Source organism: Curcuma longa, unplaced genomic scaffold, assembly GCF_044706935.1.
Source record: "Curcuma longa cultivar G26 ecotype Majalengka, Jawa Barat unplaced genomic scaffold, ITB_CL_G26_1.1 contig_13602, whole genome shotgun sequence".
Taxonomy (NCBI): Eukaryota; Viridiplantae; Streptophyta; class Magnoliopsida; order Zingiberales; family Zingiberaceae; genus Curcuma; species Curcuma longa.
In genome coordinates this window covers 1-11,616 of record NW_027429477.1, presented here as the reverse complement: position 1 = coordinate 11,616, position 11,616 = coordinate 1, and the positions used below count along the sequence as shown (strand labels likewise).

At 42.9% G+C, this 11,616-nt stretch overlaps 1 protein-coding gene across 1 annotated transcript; it reads left to right on the top strand.

Annotated features, from left to right (window-relative positions):
- Positions 1 to 4,204: 4,204 nt before the first annotated feature.
- On the top strand, positions 4,205 to 4,873 carry LOC141815996 (uncharacterized; the record flags this gene model as incomplete). The annotated part of the gene is made up of 1 exon (XM_074703840.1): positions 4,205 to 4,873. A coding segment is annotated over one exon (543 nt), but the record flags the coding sequence as incomplete, so codon positions are not given.
- Between the last annotated feature and the right edge of the window lie 6,743 nt (positions 4,874 to 11,616).

Sequence of the window (11,616 nt, the reverse complement as noted above, 5' to 3'; positions counted from 1 at the left end):
CCAATAAGGCTCTCTAACTCCCTTCTCTTGACTGCCCACCACACGAAAGGAGAGGGAAGAAGAAAACCTAGGTTTTCTTCTAATTTCCGCCGCCCAAGGAGAAGGAACTAACCCAAATGAAAAATCCTCGTTTTCTCTCTAATTCCCCTTTTTATACTAATAGGAGTTAAAACATCTTTTCGTCTCTAACTGGTATAATTATAATCGCTTCCCCTATTTGTTCACAAAACATCTGTTGCATTCTTGGCTAGCCGAAATGAGTTAGGGCGCCTCTTGGTTAGAGGTCTGCGGTTCAAGCCTTGGCTCGGTCTCTTTTTGTGGTGATTTTGGTTCTTTTTGTAAAAATATCAAACGACCTTCAAAAATTACATAAAAATACTCTAAAAATTTCTAAAAATCTTTATAATATTTCTATGACATTTTCAAATATTTTTAAGTACTTTAAGGACTCGAAATAAGGGAATTTGGGATGTTACATTTTGAGCCTTCCAATGTCTTCAACTTTAGTTCTGCTTGAGCTTTGGGTCTGCTATTCTGCTATTGATTTATTAATTGATCTACCATCAATTGATATTTTTCCCAATCGTAATCATTCCCAATCTGCCAACGATTATCCTAGTTGATTAGATTCTACCATTGTTCAACTATTCTCCTATAGCCCTTAAGTCAATCCAACCGTTGTTCAATTTGTCAAATCAACGACTACTTGCAACTTTTCTATTGTGTTATCAGTTGACTAAAATTTCAATTAAGATGCTAGATCAGTTGACGTAGTCACGAATAGAAACATGTATTTATTGGTTGCTCAGCGTGAGTTGATTACCTGATTGATTCAATTATCATCAATCAATTGGAGTTCATCATTAGTCGACTATCTTTAGATCAATCAACTACTCAGTTGACTCAACCACGAATAGAAATATTCTATTCATTGAACAACTTGAGTTGACTACTTAGTTAACTCAATCACTAATTGATTAAAGAACACTTTTAGTTAACTGAAGTGTCAATTACTACCATTTGACCATCTAATGATCTAGTATTCGCCTTTGCACATTATAATTCCTTTGCTATGATGTGTTAGGTTAGTCGTCTCTCGGATTGGGCTCTCGGTTTACTTCATACGTCATCCTTTACTTTACCTACAAGTTCGCCTTCTCTTAGCTCAGTCGCGCCTTGATGCTCTTTGTCCTCCTATGTTGGATGTCTTATATCATTCTTCTATTCTTCTATGATCTCTAATAAACCTATGGTTTAAAATCTCGATCCATATCGAAGTTTCGATTTATGATTGGAACGATAATGTTTCGATATTGTATCGCATCGTATCGATATAATTTCGATATTTTTTAAATATAAAATATATTATTTAAAAAAAATTAATCAAAATGTTAAAAAAATTAAAAATAAAATAATTTATTTTAAGAAAGAAAGAAAATATTTGATCCCAGATCCTCCATGTCGTAAATAAATAAATAAGAATTTTATTATATATTTTTAAAATTAAAAAATATTGGATCATAGCGCCTCCATTAGATTTTTTATGATTAGGTATCCGATTCTTCGAACTAATTAAATCCTAGGATGACTGGTCCGGTCCTACAGAAATTACCTACCGGCTATTAGGATAAATCGAGACGTGTGTAGTTGTTCTACCAAGAACGGCCCCAACATCGCCACACCATAGGTTCTTGGGTGGCCGCCGAAGTGCCTGACCGCTGCACCAAAGCTCCCGAGGCACTCCATTAGATTATTCTTTTTATAGCTAGGAGTGAAATTATGAACATAAGATTTCTTTTGCATTTGACCCACATGCTTGTGGCATCCCCGCTACGACCCACGCGCCCGCGGGCACCCTTGATGTGACTTGCAGAGGTTTTGGTGGCCTTTATGATCTCCGCAGAGGGCACAGTGGCCTTCACTAGCCCACGGAGGTTACCGTGGGATTGCGGTGCCTCGGCGAGCCCATGGTGCTGGTGTCGGACGACAGATGGAACTACAAATTTTGCACATTTCGCTTGACACAGAATGAAATTTTAAATCATGAATACACCTCAAGTTGTCAAACCAATCTTCAACCTTAGTTGTTTCCATGTGTATATCAACCAAAGTTGATACACAGACCAGATACAAATTTTAATTTAACCTTTTGCCTAAATATCAATTGCAAGCTCAAACCTGACCATTTAAAGCATGATTTCACTAATAATCTTTTTTATTTTCTTTAACAAACTTTGCCTCTTGTTTCTTTTTTTTTTTTTTTTTACATTATCTACATTATCTATGTAATCGTAAGCAAACCTTATGTGAGTTGATACACATATCAGAATCAAATTTTAACTTAAATCTTTTGTCCAAACGGCAAATGCATATGAACATTTAAGGTGTGATTGCACTAATAATCTTTTCTATTTTCTTCAACAAACTTTGCCTCTTGTTTCTTTTTTTTACATTATCTATAACCTCTTAGTTCAAGGTTTTAACTTTTTCATCTCTTGAAATTTTTTCCTAAGTATGTGCAAGCTATTCAATGCCTATAAGATTTTGCAGTGCCTTTGAAAGGCTGTTTCCAAGATTTGAACCCGTGACTTCTAGGTCACATGACAGCAACCTTACCGTTGCGCCAAGGCTCCCCTTCGTGCAAGCTATTCAATGCCTATAAGATTTTGCAGTGGAAAACAGACAGGCATTAACAAAAGAAGAAAAACAAAAGAAGATCAAAGAAGTATAGAAGATGATTTCCAGTTGTATCTAGAAAGGAGTCAGAGAGAAGAAATAGTGCCATGAGTTGAGAAGAGAAGACAAATGGCAGAAGAGAAATATCAAAGAAGAGGAGACTTCCCAACCAAACATAAAGTTGTATTTTTATTGGGTTTAATCAACATCCTAGTTCAAGTGTTCAAGTCATGCATATGGTATAAGCTATCTATATATTTCACCCGCTATAATTTATTGCCTAAATGGAACCACACGCAATATGCAATGTGGTCCTCCTGCTTTATATTACTAACGTCTAAACCTATTTTTAAAACAATCTTTGTCACATAGTTGTGCTATTTAAAAGGTTTGAAATCTCATTCAATGTTGGGATTTTGATCCCTGACCAGAATGAGATGCACAGTCATGCTAACTGCTACCTACAAGTGTGTTAAGCACCAAACACACTTGGTGCCAATGGTTGCACTGCACCAACCCTAGGTGAAGGAAGAGGACTAGACAAAGGAGTCATGTACCTATTGAAAGCCTTGAGACCGATTGGAAGTCTCACCATCGTCGTGTGAAGCTCACATCATCGTAAAGCATGGCCTACGGAAGCCCTTTGTTGTGATTGTATACATTATGAGCCTCATAGAAAGCGTTGCATGAAGCCTCCTGTCATTGTCGTCCTTGCACCATGCTCCGCTGTAGCTAATGTTCCTTATCTAGGGGAGTTACATGTGCTAGTCGACATGTGGAATGGTTGATGGGTAGAATGAGACATTTCACTTGTGCTGACTAGCACAAAATGATATTATAAACCTTGGTTCAATCACAAATTTCACATATTGAAAATTCTTTCTATAAAGGGAATTCACAACTTGCATACTTGCACTTATAGTCTTCTTGTAAATTGTATTTATTATGTAAACAACTTTTGACAGATTGATTTGTCATTATGTAAACTGTATATGCATGGGGGTAGTTTGTCGTTGGTTTTATTTCTGTTAACCGTTTACAACACTGCAAATTTTCTTAAAATTAATTTTGACTAATTCATAGTTTATTATTGCTGTACATATCTTCTCAAATTAGTATTGAACGCACACTGAAATTGGAACTTTGGAAGCTTACAACAAATGTTGCTGAACCCATACAAGCTCTCTATCTTGATGCTGCTTTCGTCGTTATTATGATCTCCGCCTAGACATCACCTAATTGACCTTTCTATCAACCACCCTTCTCTGTTTGCTAAAGGTATTGAATCAAATGTTGCTTTTGCCTAATAACGGTCAGTAGAGACATTCACATTAGTGGATTACTAAATAGAGGATGCTGTGAAAATTGAATCATGACATAAACCGCTAGTCATGTTGTTGTCCTTATGTGCATAGTTGGACTAGGAACAAAAGCGCATAGTGGAAACTCCATTCGAGTGACTTTTACTTGTTTCACTGTCACACTTTGTTTTCATAGGATGAATCTCTTATGTTTGTTCATCCTGCAGAGCCTGCCGAGATCTTTTGTTGGGCTGGAACCACAGGTCCAAATCAAACCTCCACATGGGAACAAGAGGGTAATGGATTCAACCTCAAAACTAACAAAGAAGTTAACAAAAGTTGTGCAATTTGCATATTGTGAAGTTTGCAAAATCAAGTGCAGCAGCCAAGAAGTCCTTGTCATACATAGACAGGGAAAGAAACACAAGAGAAATATGCAGAAGCTACAGGAATCTATTACAGCAAAAACTACAAATGCTCCTTCAATCATCACACAGGATAAAGCACTGGTTGTGGAGCCTGAGAAAGAAAAACCTACAGCTGAACGAAAAAGGAAAAATAATGCTGCTGCAACGGCTCAGAATCTGGAAGAAAAGAAGCGGAGGGTTCTTGAAGGTGGAGCAGATGCTGCACAGTTGAAGATTTGTGTCATTTGTAACGTTGTAGTCAACAGTCAGAAAGTATATGACTCTCATATTTCCGGGCAGAAGCATGCGGACATGGTGATAAAAGCGCAAGAACAAAAAGGTACAATTCATGGCATGTCCTAGACTACCAATTAGCTAGTTCTCCAGATATTTGTAAGCAGAAGCTTTTGAATTTCTCACCGCATATTAGACTTAATCATTGTAATCTCCTCTTTTCATGACTTGCACGATGTGGAAGCTTGTTTCTTTTGTGCTGTTTCGGGGATAATCCAATGGGCTCATCATGGTTGAACTCAAGTCTAAGTCTGGTCCCAACGCACAAGTTCGACCCATTGAGTCTGTAACCTCAAGTAGTTTAGGCGTATACCGACGAAGTACACCCATTCGGCAGATACCTCGCCGAATCCTTCCATTCGGCAGGAGCCTCGTCGAATCCTGTCGAATCCTGCCGAATCCCGCCGAATCCTGCCAAATCCTACCGAATCCTGTTGAATCCTGCCGAATCCGAGTCCTCAGCAGACTCCTCAGCAGCCGAATCCGAGTCCTCAGCAGACTCCTCAGCAGGCCGAATCCGAGTCCTCAGCAGACTCCTCACCAGGCCGAATTCGAGTCCTCAGCAGACTCACCTTACAGTGCCATGGCATATCCCATCATGACTCTGACAAGCCCACACCCCTCATTTATTATCTTCATCCCTCTGACACCCACATGGACTACGATAAGATGGTTACTGGCAACGATGGGACAAATAACTCAATTGTTCCTTCACCTCATTAATTGTGATGGGATCTCCTTTAATGATGACGTGACAGGTACACGCTCATCTCTCTATAAAACGACCACTCCCTCCTCCACAGGTAGCTTCTTCAACTTTTACTCTTCCTTACGCTCAAGTTCATTACTGTTCATCTTCTTCCTCCCGCTGCTGTCCCTGACTTGAGCGTCGGAGTGGTCGCGCCAGGGCACCCCCCTGGCCTTCCTACTCACGTTCTTTGTGTTCGCAGGTCATCCCAGAAGCTCTCATCAACTCCGGCGAAGGCTCAGGCGACTGTGAAGCATTCATCGCCCTCAGTGTCATCTACTGTTCTGGGCCAACAGTGAGGAGGTCCGGTGACGTGTCCCGAAGCTGGTTTCAACCGGAACATAATTTGACGCCGTCTGTGGGAACATACAACGTCCAAAGTTGAAATGCCAACGGACGATCCTTATCGACCTCCTCCCTTCACTATGACGCAAGAAGATTTTGACAGGGCAGTGGCCTCTGTCGTCCTAGCACTCTCCAGACAGCAGCCAGAAGCGTCGGCCGCTCCTTCACGACTTCCCTCCCTTTCCGAGGAAGCTTCGTCGGCGCCGGTCCACAGGCTGTTCGAACTTGTGGAGGCCCACCATGGCCAGGCCCACCAGGCCCTGGTCCACGATACCCCGGCCCACCAGGCCCCGACCCACCAGGCTCAGGCCCAGGTCCGGTCCCATATTGACGCTACGCATCTCAGGCCGATGCAGATGGCAAGGACTCAACCAGGCCATGGGACGATACACATATCCAACCTTACCGCATTTAGACATCAAGAACACTAGGTGTTACGGTAAGTATTTTACTTTTCCTACACTTGAATAACAGTGATGCTTCTACAGGCCTCCTCCACCCCAGGGTCTCTCGGCCATCCACAACACTTTCTCGACCCGGACATAGTCGTGAATCAAGCCAACTTAGGTCTCGGACCTACTCCATCGACATCATTGGGTCTCGGGCCTACTCTAACGACAAGCTAAGAGGTAAAGTTAACACTTGCCTTCCTTCTTCATTTTTGAGGCGCCTTCCCACTACGGAAGCGGCAGCCATCACCTGTGCCTTCCCCAACATGGAAGCATTTGACAACGCCAACACCTGTATCAACCCAAGGTAGGCACCGACACAAGCACACTTCCGTATCGTCCGCAAGCACGAACACTCTACTTCCGTATCGTCCGCAAGCACGGACACTCTACGCTTCCGAATCGTTCGCAAGCACAGACACTCTACACTTCCGTATCGTCCGCAAGCACGGACACTCTACGCTTCCGAATCGTCCGCAAGCACGGACACTGCACTTCCGAATCGTCCGCAAGCACGGACACTCTATTTCCGAATCGTCCGCAAGCACGGACACTCTGCGTTTCCGAATCGTCCGCAAGCACGGACACTATATGTAACGCCCGCCCTTACGTGGGCCTTGACGGACGCTACAGTTTATTCATTCATTCATTTAAACTTTTACCACATACGAAAACCATGAAACTTCGCAACGGAAACATAAACATAACCGGGTTGTGATTTGTGTTTAGGGAGGTGCGAAGATCAGAAAAAAATCATAGGCTGAGCCAGTCTCTCCATATGCAAAAGAATGTCTAGGTGGCTCATGGTATGAAGGATCATGGTAAGGGGATTCATGTTGGTATGCAGTTTCTTGGGTCAATATCCACATATGGTTCATATACGGGTGTGGAAGGACTAGGCACTGGAGCACGTAGAATCCAATTTTCGGCCTTTCTAATGGTGGTCTTCGGATGGGGTAATGGAAATGCAAATCCATCCTGAATGTTAAAGGCATACCCCTCCTCAGTCCATTTTATCATCTTCATCGCCAAACATGTGTCTAAGTCTATCCTAGAGTTGCCATAAATTTGTTCTAAATTATCAAGCTCACAACCCAAGGACGAGGCGATAACAGAAATAAGGCCGCCAACCATTATTGCTCCAGTTGAAGACTTAGAAATTTTGACCAAGTTTTGGAGGAAATGGAACCCTGTATCAAATTCAACTTGATGAAGCATTGCCCAGATACAATATAGTTCAAGTTTCCTCACCACGCCATCACTCTCAGATCGTCCAAAAATGGTTTTAGTCATAACGCGGTGAACATATCTAAAAACTGGGTTTTGCATCAAGGAGGACTTTGATCTTGAAGGGTCATAGGGTTCATTGGACAATGCAATTTGCCTCCAAAACTCGACACTATTAAATGCTTTATCGAATTTCCTAGTCACTCCAATAGGTAACCTAAAACAATTATTAAAATCTTCCAAGGTCCATGTATACTCTAAATTTATCATTCTGAAAGAAATGGTCCCTTCTTCCTTATCTTCACCATTATACTGGACCTCTAAGGAACTAAGGAATTCAAGCGTTATTTTTGGGTAGGTTGGTAAATCATTATTCATAAAATCAAGCCAACCTATATTATCAAACATCCATTCAATGTCTTCCTTAATTCCTAACTTTTCCATGGTATAAACATCAGTATAACGAGAGCAATAAATATTACGAGAAGCTAAAACATTATACCTGGCTCTTTGGATGTCGTTGCGAAAGATGATGCCATGGGGGTTGTCGACAACGACTTCCTCTGTAGCCCTTCTCTTTCCTTTATCAGTCGTTTTGCTTCTTCCCTAAATGACTCATCTTGTTAGATCCAAGGTATGAAAGTAGATCTGAGCAAATCTGAGGTAGTTTTTGTTAGTTAGATCTGAGATGAGAGAAGTCAGATCTAAGAAGAAGAAGTGGAAAGACTAAAGAAATGGGGTTTAGAAGTGAGTTGGGAGGAGGTAGAAGAAGAAGGAAGAGGTTTTTGCTATTTTTGGGGGGCGGCACACGGCTGTGTTTAGGGAAGGCACGGCCGTGTGCCCCTTTTTAAGAAAGTCAGGCACGGGCCGTGCCTTGTAGGCACGGCCTTCCAAGGCTGGAGCTTCTCGGCTTGGAAGCACGCCCGTGCCTGGATGAGATGAAACACGGGCTCTGAGCCGTGCTTTTAGGCACGGCCTTCTGTCTCTGTTGTGACACACGGCCGTGCCTTGTAGGCACGGCTTAGTGTGGGCGCACTACTGTTGCCAGGCACGCCCGTGCCCAGAGGCACGGTCCAAAAGAGACATGACTCTATTTCGAAGCACGGCCGTGCCTATGAGGCACAGCCTGGTCCAGTCTGCCTGATTATTGTGACACAGCCGTGTCTGATAGACACGGCCGAAAGCAGGAGCACCCAACTATAAGATACCAAAAAATTTTGCCATGGATACGAAAAGATTCGTCTCGCGAAGACGAACCAAACGAAACTTGTTTGGACCAAATCGGAGGTCGTTTGACCCCTGAACCAAGCGAACCAAAAACAAGCCCGATTTGCTATAGTACCGGTTCAGGTCAGATTGGTTCGGTTTGGGTTCGGATGATTTAGGCTGGTTCGACCGGTTCAGTGGTTAGGGTTAATTGACTAATGGGTTATGGGGTATAAGGTTATTGGGTTAGTGATGGGCTTGGATCCGAGCCGTTAAGGAAACCCACCCTTCCTAAGAAGCTACAGAACCGGCGTCCTCCGTCTTCTCCGCGCGCGCCTCTCTCTTCTCCGCCGAAGCGACGAACGCCGATTGACTCTGCCGACGCCGGAGTCGAGGCTGAGGGATCGCCGGCGACGGAGCGGATCGGAGGCTGGGATCTCGCCGAAGGATACGCGATTGGGAGTAGCGGGTGGTGGGGTGCGGCGGATCGGCGGCAACAATCCGGAAGGGGATAATCGTCGGTAAGTTCTAGCGATTTTGGTGGTATTCTGCTGATTCCCTTGATTTGATTTGAGCTTGGACCTTTAGGTTTCACAGTTTCAAATCTTGAATCAGAGGGGGGCCGAGTTGGTTGGACTTTCCGTCTGGGGTTTCTATTTCGGCCAAGAACGAAGGGGATCTGGAGCTTGATTTGGAATCAATTGGAGGTAAGCTCGTTTAGATCTTGCACTTTAGGGTTTTCTTAAGCCTTATTCTATGATTCTTGCGGATTTCAGAGTTGGATTCTGGAATCCGATGGATTTCCCTGTTTCGGCCAGAGTTGGGAAAGATATGGTAAGTGGTTGATGCAAGGTGGTTTTGTTTTTTAGGGTTTGTCCTTGAAATGGTGTTGATTTCTGGATTTGATTGGATTTTACAGATTGTGTAAGAATCCGATTGAATAGGAGTTGTTCCGGTGGGTTGAGGCAGCAAGGAAGAGATTCCATCTGAGGTAAGTTGTTGAATTGGTTATGATCTATTTTAATTAGCAATGGATGTTATGGAGTTGCCTTGGATTTAGAGGTAGTTCGGGTTGTGTGAGTTTAACATGATTGGTATTGGTTGACTTATGATACGGTCATCGTTGGATTAAAATAGGGAATTTAATTGCTGTGATTTGATACAGTATTGCCATAGTGAGTATTATGTTGTTGGTTATTACAGGATAGTGATTGATTGAGGTTATCGGATCTTTTGCGATTACACGCAACCAATCGGAAGGCGGGTACCTTGACTTATCCTTTATAGATAGGTCTCATTGATATGTGTATTTCTAGCTATCAGTAATTCATGATCTTGTTCTTATTTACTTCGCTTGATATCTGGATCTGCTTTCTATACCAGTTATTGTTGCTATCTGATAGTATTGGATACTTATGCACATTATGGATATCAGTTAGACATTATCTTGAGATCATCTGATACCTTGCCTTGTTTGTTTATCTGATACCTGTTGATTTTGATACCACCGGATACCTGTTCATATGCTTAGCTTGGTTTATCTTATTTCGTATCGGAGTTTATGATAGACATGAGACTTTACCTCATTCTGGTTATTGGAGCATATGACCTGGACTGGTAGATGGATAGGTGGTGCATGGATCATATTTATGGATTTGTAGTTGGATATATGATGCATGGACTAGTGTCATACATCATGCTTGCATATATTGCATACTGACGTGCGGGATTCCATTGTTGTTGAGTCCGGCGTCAGTTACATGCGGGCTACCAACCAAAGGGTGTGTGTAATTGCATGTCTTGTGATCATCGGCTCCTGCTCCTATTTTAGTCGAGTCGCTCCTATTATAGTTGTAGCACAGTTTGAGCCCGTCACTCGTATATGATTTACACACACACTCCACTCATGGGTTAGTGGAAACCTTTAGGTTGGTGCATACTTGCCCTGACAGGAGCTCCGCTAGGCCACCCAGGATAGTGGTTTCGTAGCGTGGTAGCATACAGGGATCCCTCCTCTGTCATTGTGACCAGGAGATGAGAGCTTGCTCGCCCACTTATGATTTGGGTACCAGGATAGGTGTACACCTCGAGGACATCCTGTCCACTCGGTCACGCAGGAGCAGTGACGGCAGAGTGCACAGAGGTCACAGCCCTACCCACTCGACGACTTCACCACTGTGGATGAGTACTCTGACGGGTTTTGGCTCCCACGCGACCTCACCACTAGAGGGGTGACTGATCCGACTGGCGTCAGGGGTGACCAGGACATGCATTGCACCATGTGCATACTGCACTATTGCATTTGTTTGTGATTGCTGCACTTGTTTGATGCACTTGGATGACATGCATGCACAGGATACCTATGTGTTGGTTTGGGGATTCCCTTTCACCTTACTATTGTTTATCGGACTCTGGTATGTACAGATCTACTGTTATTCAGTTTTCTACCTTATTTACCTTCCAGTAGACTGTACAGCATGTTATTACTGTTGATAGCTTTTATACACATATCTGCTAGATACCCGCTGAGTTTCTTTTGGAACTCACCCCGTTTACCTGTATCTATTTCAGGTTGATGCCGTCTGGAGAGCTGCACTGCTAGTCCCGAACCATGTTTTGTTTATTTACTTTACAGTTTACGTGTATTTGGACATGTTAGACTTTTGGATGTGTTTTCCTTCAGTATTGGTTTTTCCGCTGAGTCGATATTTTTTTTTTTCCATTTCGAGTTGTTTATCGGATTCCTGGACGGATTTGATATACATGCGTGGTTGTGATACTATAGTAGGATGTGTTGAGTGGCCGTGTGGGTCACATTTATTTCTATTTTACTTGTATAAATCCATAGCCTGTTATGGATTGGCCGTGTGGGCCTTATATATGTGTATGTATTCAGGGAAAGTCCATTGTTACAGGGGAGATGCTGCCGAAATTTCTCGGAAAGCCGTCTCCCGGGGCGTAAC